Source organism: Myiozetetes cayanensis, unplaced genomic scaffold (genome assembly GCF_022539395.1).
Source record: "Myiozetetes cayanensis isolate MyiCay16 unplaced genomic scaffold, myiCay2020 scf19, whole genome shotgun sequence".
Classification (NCBI taxonomy): Eukaryota; Metazoa; Chordata; class Aves; order Passeriformes; family Tyrannidae; genus Myiozetetes; species Myiozetetes cayanensis.
The window spans coordinates 14,122,290-14,148,298 of NW_026087400.1; the positions used below are offsets into that span (position 1 = coordinate 14,122,290).

General features: G+C 44.6%; 1 protein-coding gene across 4 annotated transcripts; it reads left to right on the top strand.

Annotated features, from left to right (window-relative positions):
- Positions 1–708: 708 nt before the first annotated feature.
- On the top strand, positions 709–25,040 carry RBL1 (RB transcriptional corepressor like 1). Of its 4 annotated transcripts, none has more exons than XM_050313618.1 (22): positions 709–862; positions 945–1,078; positions 1,900–2,100; positions 3,396–3,460; positions 3,544–3,672; positions 3,787–3,947; positions 4,699–4,748; positions 6,291–6,474; positions 7,769–7,935; positions 9,705–9,817; positions 9,948–10,051; positions 10,542–10,679; positions 12,123–12,287; positions 12,446–12,581; positions 14,156–14,425; positions 15,301–15,482; positions 17,235–17,411; positions 18,835–18,906; positions 19,080–19,161; positions 20,817–20,983; positions 21,395–21,559; positions 23,161–25,040. In XM_050313618.1, exons 1-22 carry the CDS (start codon positions 731–733, stop codon positions 23,329–23,331), a joined length of 3,165 nt encoding a protein of 1,054 aa, XP_050169575.1. In that variant the 5' UTR covers positions 709–730; the 3' UTR covers positions 23,332–25,040. The 4 variants fall into 4 exon arrangements, with proteins under 4 accessions (XP_050169575.1, XP_050169577.1, XP_050169576.1 ...); XM_050313620.1 differs by having other exon boundaries at positions 15,346–15,482; XM_050313619.1 differs by having other exon boundaries at positions 14,159–14,425; positions 23,161–25,039.
- Positions 25,041–26,009: the final 969 nt, after the last annotated feature.

Genomic DNA, 26,009 nt, shown 5'->3' on the forward strand with positions numbered 1-26,009 from the left:
TCCGTGTCCATGTCCATGTTTGTGTGTTCGTGTCTCTCCGTGTCTGTGTCCGTGTCTGTGTCCGTGTCTCTCCGTGTCTGTGTGTCCGTGTCTCTGTGTGTCCGTGTCTCTCCGTGTCTGTGTGTCCGTGTCTCTCTGTGTCTCTCCGTGTCCGTGTCTCTCCGTGTCTGTGTGTCCGTGTCTCTGTGTGTCCGTGTCTCTCCGTGTCCGTGTGTCCGTGTCTCTCTGTGTCTCTCCGTGTCCGTGTCTCTCCGTGTCTGTGTGTCCGTGTCTCTGTGTGTCCGTGTCTCTCCGTGTCCGTGTGTCCGTGTCTCTCCGTGTCCGTGTCTCTCCGTGTCTCTGTGTCCGTGTCTGTGTGCCCGTGTCTCTCCGTGTCCGTGTCTGTGTCCGTGTCTCTCCGTGTCCGTGTCTCTCCGTGTCCGTGTGTCCGTGTCTCTCCGTGTCCGTGTGTCCGTGTGTGTCCGTGTCTCTCCGTGTCCGTGTCTGTGTCCGTGTCTCTCCGTGTCCGTGTGTCCGTGTCTCTCCGTGTCCGTGTCTCTCCGTGTCCGTGTCTCTCCGTGTCCGTGTGTCCGTGTCTCTCTGTGTCCGTGTCCGTGTCTCTCCGTGTCTGTGTGTCCGTGTCGCTCTGTCCGTTCCCCGCCGGTTCCCGCGCGTTCCCCGGCCCCGCCCCCTCGGCGGAAGCTGCCGGGCGCTTCCGGCGGTTTTGGCGCGCTGGGGCGGCAGCCCCGCCATGGCCCGGCCCGGCCCGGCCGATCCCGGGGCCGCCGTCGAGCGGCTCTGCCGGGACCTCAACCTGGACGCGGCGAGCGCGGCCGAGGCGCTGCGGGACTTCACGGCGCTGCGGGGCACCTACAGCCTGGAGGTGAGCGGGGCGGGGGCGGCGGGGCCGGGTCCCGGGCGAGCCCCGCCGAGCCCCGCCGAGCCCGTGCCCGCTGTGCCCGCAGGGAGAGCCGCTGCACTGGGTGGCCTGCGCGCTGTACGTGGCCTGCCGCCGGAGCCGGGTGCCCACGGTAGGGAGCGGCCCCATGGAGGGCAACGGCGTGTCCCTGACCCGCATCCTGCGCTCCGCGCGCCTCAGGTGAGCGCCGGGATAATTAATCACCGCCGGGATAATTAATCACCGCCGGGGCTAACTGCGCAGCGCCCGAGGCAGAGCGGGGAAAGCAGCAAATCCGCGGGTGTTACAGGTGGAAATTAGATGCAAATACGTAATTTTCAAGTTCAAGCCTTCGGGAGACCACCCGTGTCGGCCCAGCGGCTCCACCCACGCCGGTTGTTTCTCGATGGGGTTGATGTGGCCGCAAACACCTCGGCGTTGCCGCAGCGATCACGATGGCACGCGTGCCTGACTCGGGGCAAATCCCAGGGGAGTGCTGGCGGCTCCCGGATGTTCTGGGAGCACAGCATTCCCCTTCTGCACGGCCCCCCTGCCCCCGTGGCTCTGACGGGGGAAGGCAGAGCTCGGAATGTTTCTCTTTCCGTTTAAAGACCCGCTCCCGGCTGAGCTGCTGGAAGGGGTTTGCCAGCGAATTACACCCAGCACTAGCGGATTTTTGTGCGGGTAACTTTGACAGGCTATTGCTTGTGGTTTTGCTGCCTGCCCTGCCTCCCCCTCCACACGTGCAGAGCTGTGTGTGATTTTTCCTTTCCACCCGTCCCCTGCCCAGCACAGCCGTGCTGGCAGCCTCTGCATCAAAGTAGTGTTCCTGTGTCTCAAAGAGGGTCAAGGAGAAACCCCGGAGTAATAAAAGGCAAAAAGCTTACAATATGTACAGTTTGGGAGTCTATCAATATAAATTGTAAATCTACGTAGTAATTTAATCAGCCATTAAGGAGTGAATATGTTGCATTTTGGCAGTTAGTTAAAGCTCAAAGCAGACCTTTCTTTTTTCTTTAAAGTTTAATTCAGTTTTTTAGCAAAATGAAGAAGTGGATGGACATGTCAAACCTACCACAGGAATTCCGAGAGCGAGTGGAGCGGCTGGAGAGAAATTTTGAAGTGTCAACTGTGATTTTCAAGAAGTTTGAACCAATATTTTTTGATATATTTCAAAACCCATATGAAGAAACTTGCAAGCCGCAGCGAAGCAGGAAACAGAGGTATGAGATTTTGAGATTTAATGTGACTTTTCCCTGGGAAGAGTTACACCCAGTACAGATCTGTGAAAATGAAGTTCCAAAGGGATGGGGCCCCTTTGACCCTGAAACCCTGAGGGGGGACAGCTCGTGTTCCCAGGGCTTTGCTCGCTGTCACAGGTGGGAGTGGCTGTGTCAGGCAGAGGTGCCGCGAGGTGGGTTGGCTTCAAGGCACAGCGAGGCCGATGCTCTAAAGGTTTAGCAGCAATAAGTGAAGCAGCACAGGGGTGTTTCATCTTGGCACAGGGCAGGCAGGCAGCTGGTGTGGGGACAGGACCGCTCTGTGCTGCAGTGATACACCCTCTGTTACATCCCCAGCCACCCGCGGTACCGGGTTCTTACCGTGGTTGCGGGATGAGGGGTGACACCAAATGGGAGGAAGTTACAGCTGCTGAGCTCATTTTTATGGCAGATTTGGTGGTGTCGTCATCCACACACACGTGGAACTTCTACCTTAATTAAAGGAGCTTGTCTGTGTTCCTTGCGGAGTGTGTGGCTGTCGCTGTGACATCTTTAGTGAGAGTGTAACCCTGGGGATGAGGGAGCCGAGCTGTGGCTCTGCGGGGCGTTTTTGTCAGCTCATGGGGGTTCTCTGGATGTGAGGGGGGGATAATTGTTCTGGTAAAATGCTCCATTGTAGCTCCATAACTATGGGTAGAGCTTAGTGGGAGAAGCTTTATTGGGTGCTTTCTTTGTGTCCCTCAGGGCAGTGTTGGGTGGCATCACCGTGGCTTTGGCTTCTCTTTGGGCTGTCCTGAATAATGCCTTCCCTGGTCTTCCAGCTCCGTGGGTTTGGATAATCTCTACCCCGAACAGGATTCAGCAGCTGAGCTGCAGTACAAGCTATAATTGTGTGTTCTGAAGGGATGACTGATGCTTTAGTAAAATATTTTGGAGAAACCATCACTGGAATATATATAGTCCTGTCATATCACCATCTATGGCTGCAGGAGGGTTTTGTGGCAGATGTGACACCAGCAGAAGAGTGTGGCAGAGTCAGAGGCAGCCACTGACTTGGAAACAGGGTCAGGAGGTTGTGGATGCTGTGCTGGATGCCCTGTGGAGCCAGGTGGGAGGCTGTTGGCCAGTGAAAGCTGAGATCAGGATGTGTGCTGAGACTCTGCGCCTTAGTGTGAAATTAGGACAACAGCTCCAGCTGTTACTTTGAGCAGGGAAATGGAATGAAATTCCTGCTGTAAAACAAGGTTCAGCTTTCTGGAACTGAAGAGTGACTTCTCCCCACTTTTCCTTGTTGCCAGGCGGGTGCCATGCAGTGCCAAAGATCTCTTCAACTTCTGCTGGACTCTCTTTGTGTACACTAAGGGTAGGCTTGCTTGGTTTAGCTGCATGATTTGGATACTGTGAACTTCTGTTGTGTTGCTTGACGTGATGTGCTGTCTCTTCAAGGTAATTTCCGTATGATTGGAGATGATTTAGTAAATTCCTATCATTTGCTTCTGTGCTGCTTGGATCTGATTTTTGCCAATGCCCTTCTGTGTCCAAACAGAAGAGATTTGCTAAATCCATCGTTTAAAGGTACGGTGGGGAAAGATTATTTACAATCAAATGTGATTTTTTTTTTTCTTGTGGTTCATTTGAAAAGAAGTTGAAGGTTGGTTGTCTTCCTCCCCCCTTCCTCCTCGTTCTCAGGCTTACCAGTGGAATTCCACGCTCCGGAGATCAAAGCCTCTGAAGATCCTCCCTGCATCATTGCCACGCTGTGCGAGCTGCATGATGGGCTCCTGGTAGAAGCAAAAGGCATAAAGGAACACTACTTTAAACCATACATTGCAAAGCTGTTTGATAGGAAGGTACATCTCACTAGTTCTGTGAGCGTAGGGCCGTGCCCCGTGATGGGTCTCAAGACTGTTTAGGTGCCGTGGATTCCTCAGGGAAGAGTGCAAGTGAGCAAAGGAACTCAGGCTGGGTCAGGTTTTCTATGTATTTTAGCAGGAACAGAATTCACTCTCCCTTTCAATGCTGTGTGCTGTAAGGTGTCCTCTGTTTTGACTTTTTATGTCAGCGGAGAACCTTTGCTTTCCTTTCTTGGCATTGTGACACTGAATTATTAAAGATGGTGTTTTCTTTGGGCAAAAAAATGTCATCTCCATGTAGAATAATTTTATGGGATGTCTGTTATGGTAGTGTGGGTCCTGCTGCTTGTCTTGAAGTTGAGCAAAATGCTTTGGAAGGAAGAGTTTGAGGTCGTAGGTGTACGAACTGTTCTGTCTAGTTTTGATCCTGGAAATGTTTTCCAAGCTCTGTGGAAGTTTCTGTGTAGTTGTTTGTCAGGTCAGTCCCTAACCTGGCAGTGAACAGATGCTGCATTGCAAGGCTGTGTCTGAAGAGTGAGTTCATCTGGAGCTTGCATCCAGTTGAGCTTTGTCCTCCTCTCTTTGTCTTGATAATGGCACTGTAGTCCTTTGGTTTAGGCAAAAAAATCCCAAAAAAGTCCAGTTGTGCACCTCAATCTCATTTCCTTTTGGACTAAAACCATCACCTCCTCACACTTGGAACAGTTTTGATTTTATTGTGTAAGATATTTCTGCTTTTTATTCTTAGATTTTAAAAGGAGATTGTCTGTTGGATCTCTGCAACTTTACAGAAAATAGGTAAGTTACAGCTTTTGTTCTTAATCATGGGACTTGGTTTCATGTCTAAAACACTGGCCTTTGTATACTAAATTTCAGGTTTTCCTGTTTCTTTATCTTAGCATATCTTATGGGTCTTTGATTATTGACCACCAGAGCTGCTCTCTGGCTGAAGGGCTTCCTTGTCCCGAGATGTGGCCATGCCAGGGGTTCAAGCAGAGCTTCCCTTGCTGTCAGGTTTTCTGGTGCTTGCTCTGATTTTTTGGTGACTAACCTTTGAGTGATCTAATACAAATCAAAGCCTTGACTCTGCAGGGCTCAGGTGTATTTCTGTACACATATTATGCCCAGGTGGGGAGGTGTTTAAATTTGTTTGTCAGTCTCTAATTGTATAAACCTACGGATGCGGCAGAAGGACTTAAAAGAAAAAGAAGCAACAATTGCAAAACCACAAAAGAGGTGTAGTGTTTCTGTGGGAGGCAAGTGTAGTTGTTTCAGAAACTTTTTTAATTCACTTCTGAAAGCTAATTTAAATGCAAAATAGGAACAGCACCTGCTTTGTTCTGGATCACTTACGGTTTGGGGGTTCTTTTGCAAAAATACCTATTAATTTGTTTCTGCTGGGTTAGCTTTTAACTTGTTGGTTTTTTTGGGGGGGAGTTTTGAGAAAAGACTTGGTTGTTTTAACAGTGTAGATAACACTTCAATTTAGATATAAACCCATGTATAAACTGTGATCCGTTGAACATGCAACTTTTCTTAGTATTTCTACTTTAAAATTAATAGTATTACATACAGTAATCCCCGTTCTTTTGCAAGTAGTCTGACACCTAAAGGAAGCATGGAAGCCTGTTTGGTTGTGGGAACACAGAGTTGCTTGTGTCATGAATACATTATGTTCCACTAATATATCTGCTTCAGTGTGGCTGGGACTGCATTCCTGGCCCGTGGAAAAGCTGCAGGCAGGATTTACTGATGTGAGCCAGTTCTGATTTTTATCCAGAAGTTCCATTCCGCTCCTTGAGTATAAATTTAAAGCTTTGCAACCTTGGTGGGATTAAACGTTCCTGTTTTCCAGTTGGGTTAGTTGGGATAAAGAAAGTGAGGGATCTGTTTGGTGTCACAGCTGGCTAGCTCTTCACTGTCCCTTCTGCTGTACCGTGAGCAAAATTACGGCTGGGGAGTGGTTGGATGCAGCTCCCGCTGGTGTGCTCTGTGTGTTCGCAGATTTAACCTCTGATCAGTTGAGCACTTCCAGGCTGGTTTGTTCACAACAAGGGTGGAAGCAGAGTTGGTTCTCTTCCTCTTTGTACTGAGAGCTAAATGTTGGTGGCCACTTAGGAGGAAGAATGGTGAGCGCAAGGGGTGCTGGCGAGTTTCCAGCGTGAAGGCAGGCAGGGATGACCACAGGCAGGTTGGCTGGGGAGGTGGAAGCAGCACTGCTGTCCAGAGCGTGGAACACTTTGACCCCACGTGGTTTGGGTTTGTTCTTGTGCTCCATTGGCACCTTTTTGTTTCTTCAGCAGTTAAACATCAGGTATCAAACCTGGGCTTCTCTTTCAGCAAAGCACTGAATAAAGAGTATGAAGAGTATGTTCTGACCGTGGGTGATTTTGATGAGAGAGTTTTCCTGGGAGCTGATGCTGAAGAAGAAATTGGCACCCCAAAATTTCTTGCAGATGTGCTAGTAGAGAAGACAACAGCCCGAGCTCCTACAGAGTGTCATCTGCAGCAGCATTTTGAAAAGGTGATTCATTGAGCATGTCAGTCTCACTTGAAGGACTCAGAGTTTTCCCATCCTTACACACTCTTTGAATTATTGAGGGGACTTGGAATTTCTTGAACTTCTTCCCGAGAGGATGATGGTGAATGCCATTTGCAGGCTTCAGTACTGTCTTGCTAAGGAGAAATGGTGATGTCTTCTTCCTTGTGAAATTTATTGAATAACTATTCCTTAAACTGGATGAGAGCACTTTGATGTGTTTAGTCTGGTTTTGTCCAAGAAGAACCTGTACTTAGTTAATACCTAAATATATAGGTCTTACAGTTTTGTTCAAGCTCCATAATCATGCCAAGAAACCTTGACACTGGGTTCATTTCTTTGTTTTCCCAGTGTTTCCTTTTTTAGGATAGGAAAAGTCAACTTTTTTACTCTTCTGCAGAAAATAACGTTCCCAGCATAAACCTCACCAAACTCTGTCTCTTCATTACGAAAAAGTAGCCTATTAACATAGTAAATGTTTCACTGTGTTTAAAAATGTGTGATGTATTTAATGAAGTTGTCATGCAGGAAAATGCTTGATTACTTTTGGATAATGAGAAAAATAGTGCTGGCTGTCTGAAGGAACCATATGCTGTTTGATTTACAGGTCTATTAAAAAATAAGAATTCTTATTCCGAGATGCTAGTGCTGGTATAAATGAATCCTATGGCTTAGCCTTTTCTGCCAAATGTAAGTGTATTTCATATTCAGGCAAATTAAAGACAGGAATTTGGAATGGGTTTTAGCAATTCTGAGCTTCAGTTTCTGTAAATATAACAATATTGCTATTTGTGCATGATGACTGCAATTTCTCATGATTTACCATGTATCTTCAGAATGTTGTCTGCTCTGATAATAAATCCAAAAACTGTGTCACTTCCAGAGAGTAGGATACAAATAGGTACATGCAGTCCATGCAGGAATGGAAGCATGTGCTTCCTCTTCCTTACCCTGTATTTTTCAGTGTTCAGATTATCTTTAAAAATTGCAGGCTTTAAGATTTTAGGTCTTGATTTACTGTATTTTATTTTTTAAAACCCTTTGAGTTAATTTTCATCTGCATGAAGATTTGTTATATTTTGTATTTATGGAATCCTGGGAAAACTTTGGCTCATTTTCAGTCGGTTCTGAGCTCAGAGGTTTGATGAAGCCTTCATGTAGTGTACTGGTGGTGTAGTTTTATTGTTTTTGGAGGGATTTTGCAGGCGATGCTCTTTTGAAAGGTTATTGAAACTGTTTTCTTGGCTGATTTTGCTTGTTATCTTCCTCTGTCTGACAGAAAAGATCGTTTGCACCTTCAACTCCCCTGACTGGCCGGCGATACCTGCGGGAAAAGGAAGCTGTCATCACTCCTGTGGCTTCAGCCACCCAGAGCGTGAGCCGGCTGCAGAACATGGTGGCTGGCTTGAAAAATGCACCCAGTGAACAACTTACAGCTATTTTTGAGTGAGTGTGTCCACTTCAGCTGCTCTCATTCCCACAGGAGCTGACCTCCCTGCTGTTTTTTGTTTGGTGCAGAGTGTTTAGGTCCGTGTTTCTGTAGTATTTCTTGTTGAAAGATCTGTTTCCTATGTGATCTCGTCTGGAGAAGGATGCCTCGACACACACTCCCCCATCTGACTTGTCACCACCATGGTATTAATGGAGCCTCAGCTTTTGGTGGTGTTAATTTATCTGTTTCTTTGAAAGCCAGATGCCTTTTTTGTTTATTGGTATGCATTTTAAACAAGTGTGGCTCTATTAAAAGATGTGGTAACTGTGTTGTCAGAGGTTTTGGAGGAGGGCAGAAACGTTAGAACCAACAAGCTGTAGTGCTGGCCTTCGAGTTGGGAAGATAAAACTAAAAGTAACCTACAGACCTCCCATTTCTCCTTCCTACTGCTTCAGGATGTCTTAATCTCTCTCTGTAGCACGTGTGTAAGCCTTGCAGTGACCCTGATTACTGTCAGTGCTGCTCTCTGGTGTAGCAGCAGCTGTGTTTTCCACGTTGGTTGTTCTGGTGGCTGTTCCCTGGGCCTTGCTGTATTATGGTGTAACGTCTCCAGATGTGTTTTTATTAACCAGAATGGATGTTTATTATTAGCACTTAATATTTGAAGTGTGAAAGTAATGTTTTGTAAAATAACCATCATAAATAGGTGGAAAACATTTCTTGCAGTTCTCATCTTTGGAGTTACGTACATTTTGAATGTTTTCCTAGCACTTGTTCTTTGAAGTTTACAACTGCTCAGCAGGATGCTTTTGTTTCGAATGTTTCTTTGATTGTTTTTTAAGGACTGATATTATTTATATTACACAATTAAGACATTAAAATGTCTTCAATCTGTAAGGAAAAATGTGTTTGTTCCAAGTAATAAACTGGTCTGTCAGGAAAGAGGTAAATATTAAAATGAGAAAATAATTGAGTAAACCTCTTACAAGAGTTGTGGTGAGTACTTTGCTCATATTGGACATGAGTTCAGCAAGCACTAGGATATATATGTATGTACTGTGTGATTGGGAAAAATGGGAGGATCTTTTGTTTGGACTGTGTAATATTCTGTGCTTTTTAGTATTTTCTTTTTCAAATTAAATTCCACAGAGGTGACTTTGCAGTTAATTAGAAGGCTTTGTTCAAAGAAACCTTAGTTGATTTCAGTTCTAGCTTTTCAGAACAGTTTAGTCTCTTAATTTGACATCAGTGACAAACCACTGTCCTGTAAAGCAGTTGCTGGAAGAGTTGGAAGCGTTCAGAGAGAGCATCTCCAACTGGAGATTGTCTGGCCCATTTTTATGACCGTGACTGACTGGAGTTGCTGGCTCTTCACTCTAAGCTTTTCTGTACTTGCTCACACTGAGCCTGGCTTGTGTGGTCTCGTGGATGCATTTGGTTGGCTCTTGCCTTTTGCAGCATCTTCACTACTGCCTTGCTCTCAGCAGATGCCTTTTTCTCCTGAGTGTGCTGCTGTAGCTCTTGCTTTCTCCTGCATTTGTTCCAAAATCCACATAGCCTCCCTGACCTTGTTAGGAAAGGAAAAAAGGGCACAATATTTGTGTGGTTTATGTTTTCCTCTGTCTGGATAATCCAGGTTATTGCAGAGGAGGAATGTTCAGTGTAATTGGCTTCCCTTTTAATTTAGTGGTATGGTTTTTTGTTGTTGTTCTTGAGTTTGTGGGTTTTTTTAACTGGGTATTGGTTTGTATAAACAAGACTTTCTCTTTGCCTTCTGCTTCAGGTCCTGTGCCCGCAGCCCCATGGAAAGCATCACCAGCAGAGTGAAGGAGATTGGTGAGACCTTCTGTTGCAGCTACACTCAGTCAACAGATGAGCAGCCAGGCTCTCATATAGGTATGGAGTGAAAGGCATGGGATGTTTCAAAATACTAAACCTGGATCAGGACAGGTTGCTCAGCTTAGTCTTAAGACTGTTCGTGCCAGTGGCATTGGACTTCATCATCTCTGTTGGTTTTAAATTTCAGATTTTGCTGTGAACAGATTAAAACTGGCAGAGATCTTGTACTATAAAATCTTGGAAACTATAATGGTGCAAGAAACACGGAGACTGCATGGGAAGGATCTGACTGTAAGTAAAGAACTGTCGAAAGAGTAGACCACTTTTTGTAACAGTTTCTCAGAGTTTGTCTTCAGGCAGTTTCAGAACAGAGCACTGTAAAGCACTCTGTGTATACTGTTAATATTTAAAAGGGGAAATACATGGGAGGTGCCTAAATGTGTTGTTTTCTACTAGCCATCTGAATTTGTGGTGCCTTCTAGAATCACAGCTTTATGGACAGTTGACTTTTATTCTCTTCTTGATCCAATGGACAATATTAATACTTCACGATAGGCAGCACTGCATTTGCTCTGCTTTGTGGTGCACAGTAAGGAGGCAGTTGATTTGTCCATAGTATGCAAAATGTGACGGAGTTTGTGCTGCTACTCTACATCTGGTCTTCCTAATTCCCCTGTGAAAAAGAGGAGGTTGTGAAACAGTGGAAAAAAGCAGGTTCTTCAACAAAATTCCAACTTCCATTTCCCCAACCGAGTCCTTGCCATGCTGTGTGTGTGCTCAGGCTCTCCTGGAGCAGGACCTGTTCCACCGCTCCCTCATGGCGTGCTGCCTGGAGATCGTGCTCTTCGCCTACAGCTCCCCTCGCACCTTCCCCTGGATCATCGAAGTGCTTGACCTCAGGCCCTTCTATTTCTATAAGGTAAATAACCTCTGGCTTAGGACAGTATCAGTGTTAAAAATGGCATGTTACTGGATTGAGAGGTGTAGAAGATCAGGGAAGAGAAGTACTGATGTTACTGTGCACTGTGCCGGTTCTAGACCCTGGCTGTCCTGAAATAATATTACCTGGAATATGGAATGCCAGAGCTGAAGCTGAAATATAAAGCAAAAAAATCCATTTTGTAAGTGGTACTGAGCTGTAACATGCTGTCAATCAACTTTTAGTTCTTCATCTCTATACACATTTAGTAGACTAAACCATTCAAGCATATATTTTGTTGGTACTCTGTTTCTGGTCATTTTTTTAAACACATTCACCCCACCTCCAGTGTCATTTGGTTTTTGATTACTTCAGTCCTGTTGTCACCTATCCATATGCTTCTAGCTTTTGCTGGACACCTCGCAGCTGACCATGAATCAATCAAGTAGTTCTGTTTAGATGACAGCAAAATGAAACCCTTTGGAAAAACTCATTTATTTTCTGTTCTCCCTTTTTCCTTTACTCCTCAGGGTAGGGCAGTACTGAAGCTGAAACAAATCTGTCAGTATTGCTGTGGTTTTTGGTAGCCTCTTTCACAATGAAATGCGCTGATGCAGACCCAGCTTTGTGGAACAGATTTATGTTTGATTTGAATATTCTCTGCTATTCAGTGTGTATTCTCACAGCACTCTTACTTAAAAAAAATTGCCATCAGAAAGGCTTCACACCACAGAGACTTGTGACATCTGTAACTTTGTTCTCCAGATGCTTAGTTTCTGTAGCAGGAATAACTAAAAATATCAGTAAGTCCTCCAGGGAAGTCTTATGGCATTTCTGTCTCTGGAGCTTTAGAAAAACAATCTGAATGCTCTCCTGACAAGAATAAAATAAATAAAGTGGATTCTGTGTTTTGTGGGAGTGGAATATGATACTGCAGGGGATGGTCAACTCTGTTCACCACCCACTTGTCCACGTTAAGGGTTCTGAGCATTTCTTAAAACTTCAGAGCAGTGGTTTTCAGGCCCTGGTGTAAAGTGCTGCTGGTTTGAAGGACAGGAATGCTGGGATTGCCACGTGCCCTGCTGAGCGGCTGTGCCTGCTCCCATCTCCCCAGGTCTGCTGCATGTGCAGGGTGAGCTCTGGGTGTGCTCAGTGTTTCGGTCTGTGCATGCTTAGCAATGGGAAGAGAGGGCCTAAAGACCCCTGGAGTGGGTTGGTCTGCACTGATGGCACATCTGCTGTCCAGTTCTGACTCCTGGGTTGCCTTTGGGAAAGGGGGTTAAGAAAACAAGGATCAGAAGAGGGCTGAGGAAGATGAAGATACAAGGAGAAGTCTGAAGCTCTCTGTTGAAGTTTCAGACAGATTGGTGAAATAAAGAACAGTCTGACGACGTTCAGCATGAGCGCTGTGACCGTGGGGGGGGTGTGTGTGATTGCCATCAGGTCATTGAAGTGCTGATTCGGTCTGAGGAGGGACTTTCCAGAGACATGGTGAAGCACCTCAACAGCATCGAGGAACAAATTCTGGAGAGTCTTGCCTGGACTCGGAACTCGGCGCTCTGGAATGCACTCGAGGCGTCAGGAAACAAGGTCCCAACCTGTGAAGAAGTACGTGATCTGTTTTCCTTTAAATAGGAAATTCACTGTTCTTTCATACAGAAAACTGTTCAAATGAGACAATTGCAGCAGAAAATCTTCTTTTAATAGATTGGCACAAAGAAGGGAAATTCATTTGTTATCTTACACTGACATTTCTTATTTCTCAGGTAATATTTCCCAGTAATTTTGAAGCCAGCAATGGAGGAAGTGGGCTTGGCCATTTGCCTATGATGCCATTATCTCCCATAATTCATCCTCGAGTAAAAGAGGTTCGAACAGATCTTGGTGGGAGTTTAAGACGGGGTATGTTCAAGGTTTCTGATATGATTTGAATGTGTGAATCTGGGGAGAGGGGTTTTCAGCTTCTTTGTAGTTGCAAAAAGCAATCTTGAATGTGAATTAAGCATTCAGAATTGTGAAGCCTCCTATTTGATCAAGGGAAGGTCTGGATTCACCCAGTCAAACTGGTGCTGTGTCTCACTGGCAGCAGACAGTGGTGATGGTGCTGCTTCCCTGCTGGACTGGAGCAGGTTTTGCTGCTGGTTTGATGCCAGGGTGACCTTACTCTCAGGTGGGTTGTCATATAATGGCTTATTGTCCATTGATGCTCAGATTTTTTTTAGGGTTTTTTTGCTTTTTGTTTATTATCAGTGAGTTTGATTGGATTTTAGGTGGCTTTTTTTTTTTTAATTAATGAAATGACAGGTACATTTATTCCTGCTTCCTACAGAACTGTTTTTTGCAGGAAGGGAGGGCAGTACTGTGCCTGCAGTATTCTCTGCAGATTCCTGGGTCTCACATAGAACTATCTCATGACAGTGAGGGTACAGAGGCAGTGCCAGCACTGCTGTTTCCTTTGCATACTCCCCTAGTTAGGAATTGCTGCTTTTGTCATATCCCAGACACTATTCCATATGTTCTTGCAGGTGCACCATGGACTTTAGAAATCACAGGACAGTACTGATTTTTTTTTTTAAATACTCCTCAGGAAAGAGATGTACAAGCAGTAGCTGTAGGTGTGGTCCACTGTTTGATGGAACAGGAAGCAGCTTGGAGGTGGTGTCATATATGGGTAGGGCTGTGTGAGACGTGACCTTGTATCTGGTACCAGAGGCTCCTCCTAACTCCAGTTGGAGAATGGTGGGGATTTGAAATGCTAATTTGCCCCTGGTACCAAGAGAACCATCTTGGCAGAGTTAGGAATATGGTCTCCAATCAGTCTTACCTGGCCAATTATCCAAAAAGTTTCTGCTTCCTGGGAAATGAGAAACTGCTGTCACTGGTATCCTGTCAGACTGCAGCAGAAATGCAAAAAACCCGTGAGCTGAAGCCTGTACATTAGTGCTGTGTGCTTGGGCCTTACTACTGGAGGAAGCATGTGAAAGCAACAGAAAAGCCTGAGAGGAGCCAGGGTGGATGAGGGTGGAGGCACCAGACTCAGGTCAGTTTAGAGAGAGTTTGAAAGCCAGAATATAGAGAAGACTTGCATATCCAGGGAGTATGGTCAGTGTTCCTGGAGATAACTGTGATCAGAGGAATAGCAATTGCAAATGTTACCACTTGCTAAGCAGACTGGAGTATCTGTGACCCTGTGTGTTCCTCAGTCTCTGCAAATTTGTTTGGTTACTCGGCTTCCATGTGATACCTGATGGTAAAACTGTGCTGTCTGGGATGACTGCAAAATAAAAGGAGTCAGACTCCAGATCTTGTTCACATCTCCTGGGAACAGTGAACTCTTAGAGCAGGTCTGGACTAGAAGAGATCTCTGGTGCTGTGGTGTAGTTGGAAGGCAGCCTTTCCCCTTCTCTGGAGAAGCATTCCCATGAAGCTGCTGCTCCTAAGGTTTTGTTGATTTTATCTTTTTGTCCTTGGCATAGCAGACACGCAGCCCTTGTCTCCAATCTCAGTTCATGAGCGCTACAGTTCTCCTGCAGCTGGAAGTGCTAAGAGAAGGCTCTTTGGAGATGACAACCCCCGAGAAATGCAGATGGAAAAGGTCTTATCCAAGGGAACTAAGCTGACAATTGCTCCAGCCTCGAGCATTGGTGCTGAAGACGTGTCAGTGTCTCCCGGGCAGACAGTGCTGACCATGACAACCACCACAGGGCCGGGGAAAGTGGGACAGAAGGTCACTATCCCACTGCACGGTACGAATTCTTCCTGGTTTTCTAATAGATGTTTTCCTTGCTTCGACCAATCGTGCACTTTGAGCATGTATTGCTTTTTCTCTTTTAAAGAATACTGACTGTCAAAAAGAAAAAAAAAAAAAGTTTAAGTTCATACTGACATCTTCTCCTTGGAGACATCCTGAGGATTCAGAATCATAAACAAAGTTGTGGAGTTCGTGCTTCTTCCAGTTATACTTTACACAAATTAAGCAATGCTTTGGTTCTCAGCTCTAATAATTTACTGCAATTTATCTTAACTTCAGTCTGTTATAATCATAAAAGGCTCTGGAATTCCTAGATAAGGGTTACATGTTAACATTAGGAAAATACTGGGAGGCTTTTATTTTGTTAAAGTTGGATGATGCTTGAATATTCCTGAAAATGATACATGAGCAATGAGTTTTATAGCCTTTTTAATTTAAAAATTTGATCTATAGTTAAAGACAAGAAGAAAATAATCTCCATTTTTCATGTTTAAGGAGATTTCCAGCAAGAGAGTTTGACTATTGAGGGCACTAATGAGGACTGTATGCTGTCAGGTTTGCAGAATAATAAAAAAAAAGGGAGTGCCAACCTCCCTCAAAAGAGTGGAACACCAAGTACAGAAATTGTGACTTGTAAACTTTGTCCTTTCAGACGGTTTTAGAAAAGATCATTCACATTCATAATCTTTATCAGAAATGTAATTTTTAATAACTTCTGAAGAGTCAGAGGGATAGAGTCTTTTTAGCATCTAGTACAGAGGATGAGATGCCTTTGGTATGAAATGTTTGTAAATGAGTTTGGTTTGCAGTTTAGCTCTGCAGCGTGAGGAGAGCGACTGGTTTGTCTCTGGGTGTGTGTATCCTCTGCAGGTATTGCAAATGAAATGGGTGGGATCACCCTGATCCCCATTTCAGTTAATTTAGGCCAGCCGTGTAAAGTGGAGGCTCTGGCTCCCTCCTGCCACCCCCCAGGGAACCCAGCCCAGGAAGCGCAGGTGTCAGCAGCCAGCAAACCAAAGAGGACGGGGTCCTTGGCACTGTTTTACAGGAAGGTAAGTGGCCTTGTTGGAAGTTGTGCTGTGCTTCTGCTTGTGGCTGTGCTGGAAACTGCCTCCTTGTGCAGCTTCCATTACCTTTCAGTCTTCATGAACCTTTCCTTTGGTACCTGCAGTTCTTCAATACCTCAAAGGAGAAGGGAAGAGGTGTTGAGTGTTGCAGAGAATCCAGTTTTCCCCATCCGATTCATGAGATTCTTTTACTCTTAATTAAGACCCCGTAAATAACTGTCAAAGACACGTTGGCAGATTTTAGTTCCCTTGTCTATTCTGACTGCTTCCCACATTTGCAAATTAGACATATCCGAGATGAGATGATTCTCCCGTGTCTTGTTCTTTCAAAACTGCACTGCTGTGGATCCAGCATCTGGAGATTCTCATTTGCCACTTCGAGGCCTGCCTGGTGGTGCTGATCTTGCTGGGCTGGGAGCTCAGAAAGCAGTGATGAATGACACACTAGCTGAGGGTTCCTAGAAAGAAGGAACTTGTTGAAACAATGCAGGACTTAAGGGGCAAGTTAAGAACTGGGTGTGCTTCAGAGAAACTTCAGATGACTTACTTCTAGTTACCTTCATGTCTAGTGTGGAGTGTATGAGGGGTCTTTATAGAAGGCAGGGTAACTTGGTCTAAGTGACTACAAAGAATATATGCCTGAATTAATCTCAAAAATATTACAAGATTGGATTTTTGCTGTTATTTTCTTACTAGAGAAGTTATTTTTAGAGGTTTTCCCCTTTGGCAGTATCTGTGTTAAAATACAACCTAGAAAATTCTAAGATGAACAGTCTTTAAGGCACATTTTAATATAGGACGTAATTTCTGGAAATACTTGTAAGCCACATCCTGTGTCTGAACTATTGGTTCTTTAATTTTTCTAGTGACAGTCTGTCTCTCTGAGAATAGATTAAGAATTGAGTACCCAGCTGCCAGGTGGGAACATTGCAATTTGGAACATTTACTCTCAGCTAGGGAGTACCTTCAGCTGTAGCCATGTATTTGACCAATAATAGACAATATATTCTTCCTAGTTATGAAGGAGAACTAAAATCTTGACTTAAATTTGTCTTTAAATTTTGACCTTCCATTTACATTGATCATGCTATTCACAATGATAGTTTTGCCCTCCCATCCTTTCTTGGTCCTGTTCAGTAGAGCAAGTGAAAATAAAACAACCTCCTTCTGCTTTCCAGCATAAAGAATGAGCCAAATTAGTTAGTGAGGGATGTGATGCAGAAGCTGTAGACATAATGTTTTTAGGCAGGTTTTCTGTAAGCATTAGAGATTCAGCAGCTGAAGAGTGGACAACTTAGTCTTGGAGTCATAGAATCCCAGAATGGTTTGGATTGGAAGGGACCTAAAATCTCATTCCACCCCCCTGCCATGGGCAGGGAGAGCTTCCCCTACACCAACACTTCCAGGGATGGGACAGCCACAGCTTCTCTGGGCAACCTGTGCCAGGGCCTCCCCACCCTCACAGGGAGGAATTTATTCCCAGTATCCCATCTAACCCTGCCCTCTGGCAGTGGGAAGCCATTGCCCCTTGCCCTGTCACTCCAGGCCCTTGTCCAGTGTCTTTCTCCAGGCTGAACAACCCCAACCCTCTCAGGCTGTCCTCGCAGGAGAAGTGTTCCCTCCCCCTAGTCATCTTCATGGCCCTTCTAGAACAGCTCTGCTTTGAGCCATTTCATTTCTGCAGGGTGGGATGAGGCTGTTTGGCTTCACTCTTTGCTGGGTGTGTTTTCCTTGCAGGTTTATCACCTGGCCAGTGTGCGCTTGCGTGACCTGTGCTTGAAACTGGACGTTTCCAATGACCTGCGCAGGAAGATATGGACGTGCTTTGAGTTCACCCTGGTTCACTGTGCTGATCTCATGAAGGACAGACATTTGGACCAGCTCCTCCTCTGTGCCTTTTATATCATGGCAAAGGTAACGTGTAGTTTTTAAGAAATTCAGGGAATTTTATGTTTGATTGACAATGTCAGGTGTGTTCAGAGTTGACAGTTTGATTGCTTCATTCTTGTCATATTACTGGGGGGAAGGGAAAAGTCCTTCCAAGAAGTGCCTGAAGTCCCAGTATGTGTTTTACCTTGTTTTGCATATCTTAAAAGTTCCCACCCACCAGCCAGTGTGTTGAGAGGGTTTTTCTTCTCTTCCTGAGCACATTCAAAGTGAGCACTGGTTGATACAGACAAAGCACTGTGTGATCTTATTGCCCCACGTTTGTTTTCTATCCTGTCTGTCACCTTCACGATCTGTATAATCTGAACAAAAAAATCCATTACAGTTACAAGATTAGGCAGGTGCAGAAGTTTGCAGGAGCAAATGTATGTAGGGAAGGTTTCTATTCCCCAAAAATCCGGTTAGCTTTTGAAGATCCAGGCTGAGGAATCGTGCTGGTTGTCTGCTACTCGTACTTCTTCATTTCTTATTCCATTTGCCAGCTTTGATTTAAGGTGTTGTTAAATTGGATTATGAAACTGGAATATTGGTTTGACTCGAGCTGATGGTTACAGTGTCCACCCTAACCCTAACCCTAGTCTAATTCAGACATGAAATTCAGGAGGTGAAACTAAGCCCAGGCTCCTTCCACTGAGGCTGAATTACCTTTTCTTGAGGCAGACAAATGAAGAGGAGCACCATGTGTGCAGGGAAACTGATATTTAAATTGTGACTACCTGTGCTCTTAACTGCTTAGGCACACCTGACATCAATACTGAGAGCTGCAGGAAAGCAAAACCATTGACTAGTCAGTGCTCTAATTGATCACGTAATTTGCCAGTTGTTTGGGTTTTTTCATAATACAGGCTTTCAAGTGCTGTCTCCAGTGCAGTGTGAGACCTGACAACTTAGCCAGAGACCATGATACGTTCTCTCCTGGCCCCTACTCCAAAATTGTTCCTTACCTGCTGTTGAAATTGCAAATGTATGGCTGAAAAACTGCTTTAACAAGTGAGCTATTTTGAAGTACAAAAGCAAGATGAAATCGCATGAGTGTACATACCTGGTTCAAGATTTCCTCACTTTCTGTTTAGAAAAGTTAAGAGGTCCAGTTTCCAAATTTACAAAACGCATTTTTGACTTTATATTTCCCTTCTTTAATTTTAAGTGTCACTGGGAGAAAAGTTGAAAAGGAAAAATGCCTAAACATCATAAGCAATAAAAGACTTCCGTGGCTAAGAAACAAGAAATTCCTGAACAAGAAAAATCCTTGGTGTTTTCTTATTCTCATGACCAGGACTAAATTTTAAGATTATGTACTGATAGTAATACACCAAAAAGCTGCATGCTGGACCTGAGCAGCCCAGCCTTCATGCTTACACTTGGTCTTCAATACCCTTTTCTTTTCCAGGTAACCAAAGAGGAAAGAACTTTTCAGGACATAATGAAAAGTTACAGGAATCAGCCACAAGCAAACAGCCATGTGAGTCAATAGCATTGCCTTTCCTTTCTGCACATCTCAGAGGTGGCTTTTCAAGTGTTTGTGCTCATAAATCCTGTGCACTGTAATATTCATTCCTATTCAAATGGATTTCTTCTGGTCTCTCAACTTCCTCGTTTTCCTTGACATGAGTGTTTTTCCCTGGTGTCTTGTAGGTTTATAGGAGTGTCTTGTTGAGAAATATTTCTGCTGATGTCTCAGGCAAAAATGCAGACCCAGATATGGAGATGGCAGAAGGTGGGTACAGCAAAGGAATCTGCTCTTTTCCGTAATGTACTTGTGGGCTTTTAAAGAACTGAACTGTCAAGTGATAAGAACTGGAGCAAATTTTACAGTTTTAAATATGATAAAGAAGAACAAATGTACTGTTGAAAAAGAAACCTTGTCAGTAGCTCTACTGTGTGATAGAAGTGGAAATTATGCTTTGTAGTTGGAAAGAATGTTTGGTTTCCATAAATTTGGTTGCTCAGGGTTGAAGTATCTTCTTAGTTTGTCAATAATATTATAGTTCTTGGATAGCAACACTGGTTAAGAAGGAAAGATGAAGATGTACCTGGAATATTATGATTTTTTTTTTCTTAATATCACCTGTTCTGAAGATTTAAGTAGGGAGAACTTGTTTCAGAAAATAAAAATGCTGACTCTCTAAGACCACCATTTTCTTATGTTCAGGTTTCTTTTAAATAGATGAAATTTTCTTTGCTCTAGGCTAGAAGAGAAAAGGGTAAGAGCAGTATTTGAGAAAAGCATGAGAACTGTGCTGTGCCCATTTTGAGTGACGTCAGGAGAGTGAGAGATCTTGAGCCCATGTATGAACCCATGAGCAGAGCAGGTCTGCAGCCAGGACACACGTGGAGTTCAGGAGTTTGTTCTTTGTGGTATATTCCCACTGTGGCTGGGATTCAACTGCCTGAAGGAGTATTAAAGCCATTTTTTAAAGGCCTGTTGAGGATTCCACCAGGGTTCAGGAAAGTGCTGATCTCCTGTAGTTCAGCATCCTGTCTAACAAATCCATGCTTCTTGGATGTCTTGGAGTATCTGAAGTGACACTGGGCTCCAGTGTTTTGTCAGACAAATGTACTTGGTTACAAAGTTCTTCAGTGGCTTTTCCTGCCAGATGTTTTCTTCAGTTTATAGACTTGTGTCTCCTTTGTTTAGTAACCCCCGTTCTTTCGACACCAGCTCACAGGAATATGTGCCTGTGTTGTGACAGAAGGCAGACAGATGGAGTTACAGGTGTCAGCTGGAGCTTTTGATGTTTGTCTCCGTGCTGTGATGGCCAGAGACTTTATTCTGTGCTGCCCTGTTTTACTTGGTAGTAAGCAGGATGGAGGAGGAGACATAGAAGGTTGTATTCAGTAGCACTTCAGCTTAATCAGGGGAGAAGGAACATTAACAGAAATACACTTGCTGCGTGGCTGCAGCTTTTCCCACTGAACATAACAAACCTGAACAAATGGTGCCATAGTTTCCTTGCAGCAGATGTGAGTTGAGCTGATCAGTAGAAACTTTCACGGAAGCCAAAAGCTGAGAGATGTCAGACTGCTTAAAACACAGTTTTAAGAGCATCTAATGGCTTTGTACCACTCCCCAAAATAAGCATGAGAGAAGGGGTCAGTTGTGCTACAGTTTCTTGCTACAGCTATTTCCAAGTTTGGAACAAAGGCTGGTGTTGGTGGCCATAACCCACTAGCCAGCTCACAGTGATTGGTAGCTTCTCCCAGTGTTCATAAGCATCTGCAGCAGCCCCTGCTCCTTCCTCAGGCACGTTTCTTTGATTCCTCTCATTAACTAGCCAACTTATGGACAGGTTCTTGCCATGATTTTGGACATGGTAAGTTGGACTCTGAAGCGCCCAGTTTTTGACATCTGAAGCTCTCTCTCGTTGTTAGACTCAGCTGTGGAAGCTGCCGGTTCCTTGGGACGATCCGCAGCAGAGAACTCCAGTGAGTCAGAAACAGAGGAGAGAGGAGATCTTATTAAATTTTACAATGCAGTCTATGTAGGAAGAGTAAAGTCATTTGCACTGAAGTACGATGTCACAAACCAGGACCATGTCGTAAGTAAAGTATTTTGGAATGTTTTTCCTGACACTTGAACATATGTCAGTAATTTTGTCCTGTCACTCACCTGGTGTGGGTGAAGTCAGAAAGTTGTAGGTAATGGTATGAAAACTTGCTTTAACAGCCCCTCGAGAGAACAGATGCAGATGCTGTTCAGTTTGTAAGCCTGGTTTCAGCTTTTTTACCTCAATGCAACACCCATTTTCTCAAATGCTTGTGGACCATCTCTGTAACACATCTAGAAAATTAATTCTGTTATTGGATCGCTATTTGATCTGTTGTTTACCTCTCACAAGATAAAATCTTCTAAAGAAGACCTGGAGGCGTACTAATCTTTCCTTCTGTGCAATTGCTGCTCTTAAACATCTCGTGGTTCAGCTCCCCCACAGATGTGTCCTCCCTTGCAGATGGAAGCCCCTCCCTTGTCGCCGTTCCCCAGCATCAGGCAGCAGCCGCTGTCTCCCCGGCGCATCTCCCAGCAGCACTCCGTGTACGTGTCGCCCCACAAGAACGGCGCCTGCCTGACACCTCGAACTGCTCTGCTCTACAAGTTTAGTGGGAGCCCTTCCAAGGTACACAGCGAAAACAGGTTGAAAGGGGTCAGTTTGTGTCGTGGTTTTGCTCTGGGTCAGTTTGCTTTCACACCCCACACACAGTTACTATTAGTTGAGAGAAGGTTTATGCAGACAAAAGAGACTGGATTTGGGACAATAATATTAACATTTATTACTAATAAGTTAAAACTAAAGAGCTATATCTACAACAATTTTACTTAAGTAAAGGTACTATGTATTTACAGAAATACTTCTCCCCCCTTTATATCAGTCCAAGGAGGAGAAGCAGTCTTTTTGTCCATTCTCGGAGCTCCAGGTCTCTTCAGTAATCTTCTATTATCTCTAGGACGACAACTCCGATTCATTGCAGCTGGAACTGTTTCTCTTTTCTCTCTTGCTCTGTGTCAGCCTCCAGGGCTGGGCCTACTCCCCTCCTGGGCTAAGACCGGAGGCTGGGGGTTACCCAGGCCTTGAAGGTTTTCTCTTCCATGGGCTTGCAAGGGGACACTTGCCTACCATGGATCTTCACCACAGGGTTACAGGGGATAATGGCTTATGAGTCCACCCCTGTTTCCTATGGAGGTCCCTCCCCACAGGAGAACAGTCCTTGCTAGACCTTTCCGACATGGGTCTAGCATGGATCCCACACACAGATCCCAACATCCCTACCTGAGCCGTTTTCTGCTCCAGCGTATGTTCTCTCAGGGTCACAATCTCCAGCACCAACAGCATGGATCTCTCACTGAGATGCCAAGCTTACCCGAGCCGTTTTCACTCCAGCATAAGCTCTCAGGGTCATAAATCTTCAACAGGACTCTGGCTTATCTCAGTCCTCTCATGAAGTCTCAACTCCCTGGTACATCCACAAGCTCCTCTGTGAGCCGCATGAAGGTCTCCTCACTCCAACAAACTTCTACAGGCGGCAGGGATTATTTTTCAGTCTTTTCCCTGCTGAAGGGAGAGAGCGAAAAGGGGCAGAAGCAGCCCCCCTCCTTCGAACTTTTCTTCTCTCTCCTGCGGCTGCCAGCTTTGACTTTGGAAGTCCCTCATCTCTTTGCCGGAATTCTTCTGTAGCAGTTCTTCATCCAAGCAGTCAGTCTTCTAAAGTTTTTTTTTCTTCACTCTCTTACAAGAGAGAAGGGAGGCTTCAGTGCCACACCTGACGCCAGCCCAGGCCAGGGGAGGAGGGGCCTTGGCCCTCCTTAGGGCCTGCCGCCGCCCCTACATGGCTGCTAATTTCAAACTGCGCAACCAACCTTCTCTTCCGTTTTCTTAAATATGTAATTAGCAAAGGCGTTACTGGAACTTTTGATTGGCTTTTTGTCCGGAAATCCACCTGGACAAAACCATTCTCAGCCCCAGGGGCTGGCCAGCTGGGCAAAACCATGACAGTTTGAGAGTGGGTTGATTAGTCTCCTAATTAGGATGTGGTATAGTGCAGTTCTAATGTGCTATAATGCATCCAGTCTCTCAGTTTGCACCGAAGGGCAGAATTATGTCTGTAGAATCCATCACTCAGAGGTTCAGAATAGCCTTTACTTTTCAGATACATGAAAACCAGAGCAAGTTTGAAATGGGGACAGAGTAACTCATGATTTTTTTTTTAATCTCGGTCACAGAGTTTGAAGGACATCAACAATATGATAAAACAAGGTGAACACAGGAGCAAGAAGCGAGCAATAACAATTGATAGTGACACTGAATCCCCCACGAAGCGACTCTGCCAGGAAAATGATGATGTTCTCCTAAAACGTCTCCAGGATGTCGTCAGTGAAAGAGCAAATCATTAAAACTGCCTGTTTCCTGTGGGATCTGAAAACTATGGAGCTGGATACAGCTGTTGTGCTGTTTGTTTCCTGGTTTTGTGTACAGACAACTGCCAAATTGCTTTAACGCTGAACTTTTACCTGACTTCCGCAGGATGCAAAAAGCAAGGGTTAAGTAGGAAGTGCCAGTGACCTTCATTCCCAAAGGCCACGCTGTGCTAGAACTTTGAGCTGTTTTAGCAAGAGTGTTTTGTAGAAAGCCATATTGGATGTTCTCAGGCCTAACGGGGAGCATCATAAGTTCTGAGTGTAACTCAGCTTCTAGTAACATTGGTTTTATTTTTGGAATCAGATTGGTAAAGAAATGAGTGAACTCAGTTAAAAGTTTCCTCAAGCTTTTTGTATTTGGAGAAAAAAATTTTCAAAGTGCCTTATTTTAAAAGAATGTGGAATTTTATGCATTATTTTACTGTGGAGTAACTGGAGGGAGAAAAAGTGGATCATTTAGCCTCAGGAAGAACTGAGCAGTTTTGAACTGTCAGAACTTCAGTTAAAGTGTAGGTTGTGACATGGATCTGACAGCTTTGCAGTAACGAGGGCAGTAATCAAAAAATGCAAATAGCAGTGGCCTAAATTGGACTCTGGTAAAGCACTGAGATACGGCTCAGTGAATTCCCTTTCTCTGGAGCCAGTGGGTGCTACCACATTGGCAGCCTGCCCTAGAAGCTTTTCATATGGATGGCAGCTCACCCTGAAGAAGTACAAGCTGGTTACAGTTGAAAATCAGCAGCTGGGGCAAGATTAGAGCCATAGAGAAACTTCTCAGCACTGTAATTTTCAGTTTCTGTGTAACTGAACTGAATAAAAGAAAAAAAAAGGAACGATTACAATTACATAGGACTTGTTTGAGGAGCTCTGTTCACATCATTGGCTGGGTGGAAGTGTTAGGAAGAGAAGTGTAATGATTTTGGGCAGTCTCAGCCAATGAATCTGGCCAGGAATGATAGAGCAGAAATTGATTATGAAGCGTGTGCGTGCAGGGACACTACTCAGCAAGGAGTAGAAAGTTTACAAACTTGGTTTTGAATTCTGAACTACTTGAATTTTGGGTTTTGGGTTTTTTTTTTTTTTTAGTTTCAAAAAAAAAGGTGCTTGGTGCTTGGCCATGGAGAGCTGCAGTGTGAGGAAATGGCCATGCAGTGGAGTAACTTTCATGGAGATTCTTCTGTTCAGTTCCTTTAACTTTATTCAAATTTTAATGTTTGTCTTCAGATTTTGAGATAAAAAGTGGAGGATTCTAGCCTTTTTGGGTGGGAAATGTATGGTCAGACATAACAGGGTCAGTCTTTTCACAGTATTGTATGAGGAGAGTTTAGTTGATTCAGTTTAGATTTGACATGACGTGCAGATCTCCTCATGTGCCTGGTCCCCACACTGTCACTGCCTTCTCTGAAACCAGAAAACTAATGGTGCCAAAATCCTTATTAGTTGTTGTTAAGTGTAGCGTTTCTGCAGTTCAGAATTTTTCACCTTTTTAGGTGATACAAAAAATATTTTTGTCTTGTTGAACAGCTAAAACAATAGCTTACACGGAATTTTTGTTAACGGTTTCAAAGTGCCTTCACATGTAAATCTTTGTTTTATAATAAACAACTAAAAAGTATTTTAACCTGTGTTGCTATATTTCCTGTTGTTTCCCTGTGCTAATTCATTAAACAGTGCATTTTCTATAATGTCAAAGACCATCGTTTTTATGTTCCCCCAAATTTCTTAGGGATTTTTTTTTCTTTTCAAATTCATTGTATTTCAGGTGTTTTGTCTGAAGTTTCCTCCTGAGGTTTCTTTACTGTTTGTGCTTCAGACCACTGCAGTTTCTGGGAGGAGAAGGTGAGTAATACATTATATGAAGTAACCAAAAAAAACAAAGAAGGGGAGAAAACCCCGCAGTGACAGGTGACATGCCCACAGAGAAAGGTGTGATTCCAGCACAGTTGAGCTGTTGGACTCGCTGTGGGCTCCTAGTTCTTATCTGCCAGCACTGCAGCCACATCCAGGTGCTAGTACTGGCTGGCTTTCTCCCAGACGTGTTTCAAAACTAGCCTTGGACAGGTTCAGATCTGTACCAGCTGGTTTTGTCACTCCAGGTAAACATAAAGCTGGCATGAACTCAGAGCTTTTTAAATTACTTTTGTTCACCTGCTCTAGGGGTGGGGAAAAGGCTTATTTGTGCAGATTCTGCTGTAATGATGTTGTTTTAAAAGACTAATCTGTAGTTCAGAGAATTAGAATATCCTGAGTTGGAAGGGAACAACAAGGATCATCAAATCCAACTCCTGGCCCTGCACAGGACAGCCCAACAATCATAGAATGTCTTAGGTTGAAAGGGACCTTTTAAGATCATCTAATTTCCTACCCTGTCCCTCAGAGCGTTGTCCAAACCCTCCTGGAGCTCTGGCAGCCTTGGGGCCATGCCCACTGCCTTGGGGAGCCTGTTCAGTGCCAACCACCCTCTGGGGGAAGAACCTTTCCCTGAGATCCAACCTGACCCTGCCCTGACACAGCTCCAGCTGTTCCCTCAGGCCCTCCCAGTTTTGGGTCATCTGCAAACTGCTCTGTATCCCTTCCAGTGCTGCATCCAAGTCACTGATGAGGATGTTGGAGAGCACAGGGCCCAAGATGGAGCCCTGGGGAACCCCAGTAGT

Bases quoted from the DNA above. Each gene is read 5' to 3' on its own strand.
- RBL1 (XM_050313618.1), top strand. From the start codon at position 731: ATGGCCCGGCCCGGCCCGGCCGATCCCGGGGCCGCCGTCGAGCGGCTC. The intron at 3,461-3,543 runs GTAGGCTTGCTT...TGTCTCTTCAAG, and splicing joins TCTCTTTGTGTACACTAAGG to GTAATTTCCGTATGATTGGA. The intron at 19,162-20,816 runs GTGGGTACAGCA...TCTCGTTGTTAG, and splicing joins AGATATGGAGATGGCAGAAG to ACTCAGCTGTGGAAGCTGCC.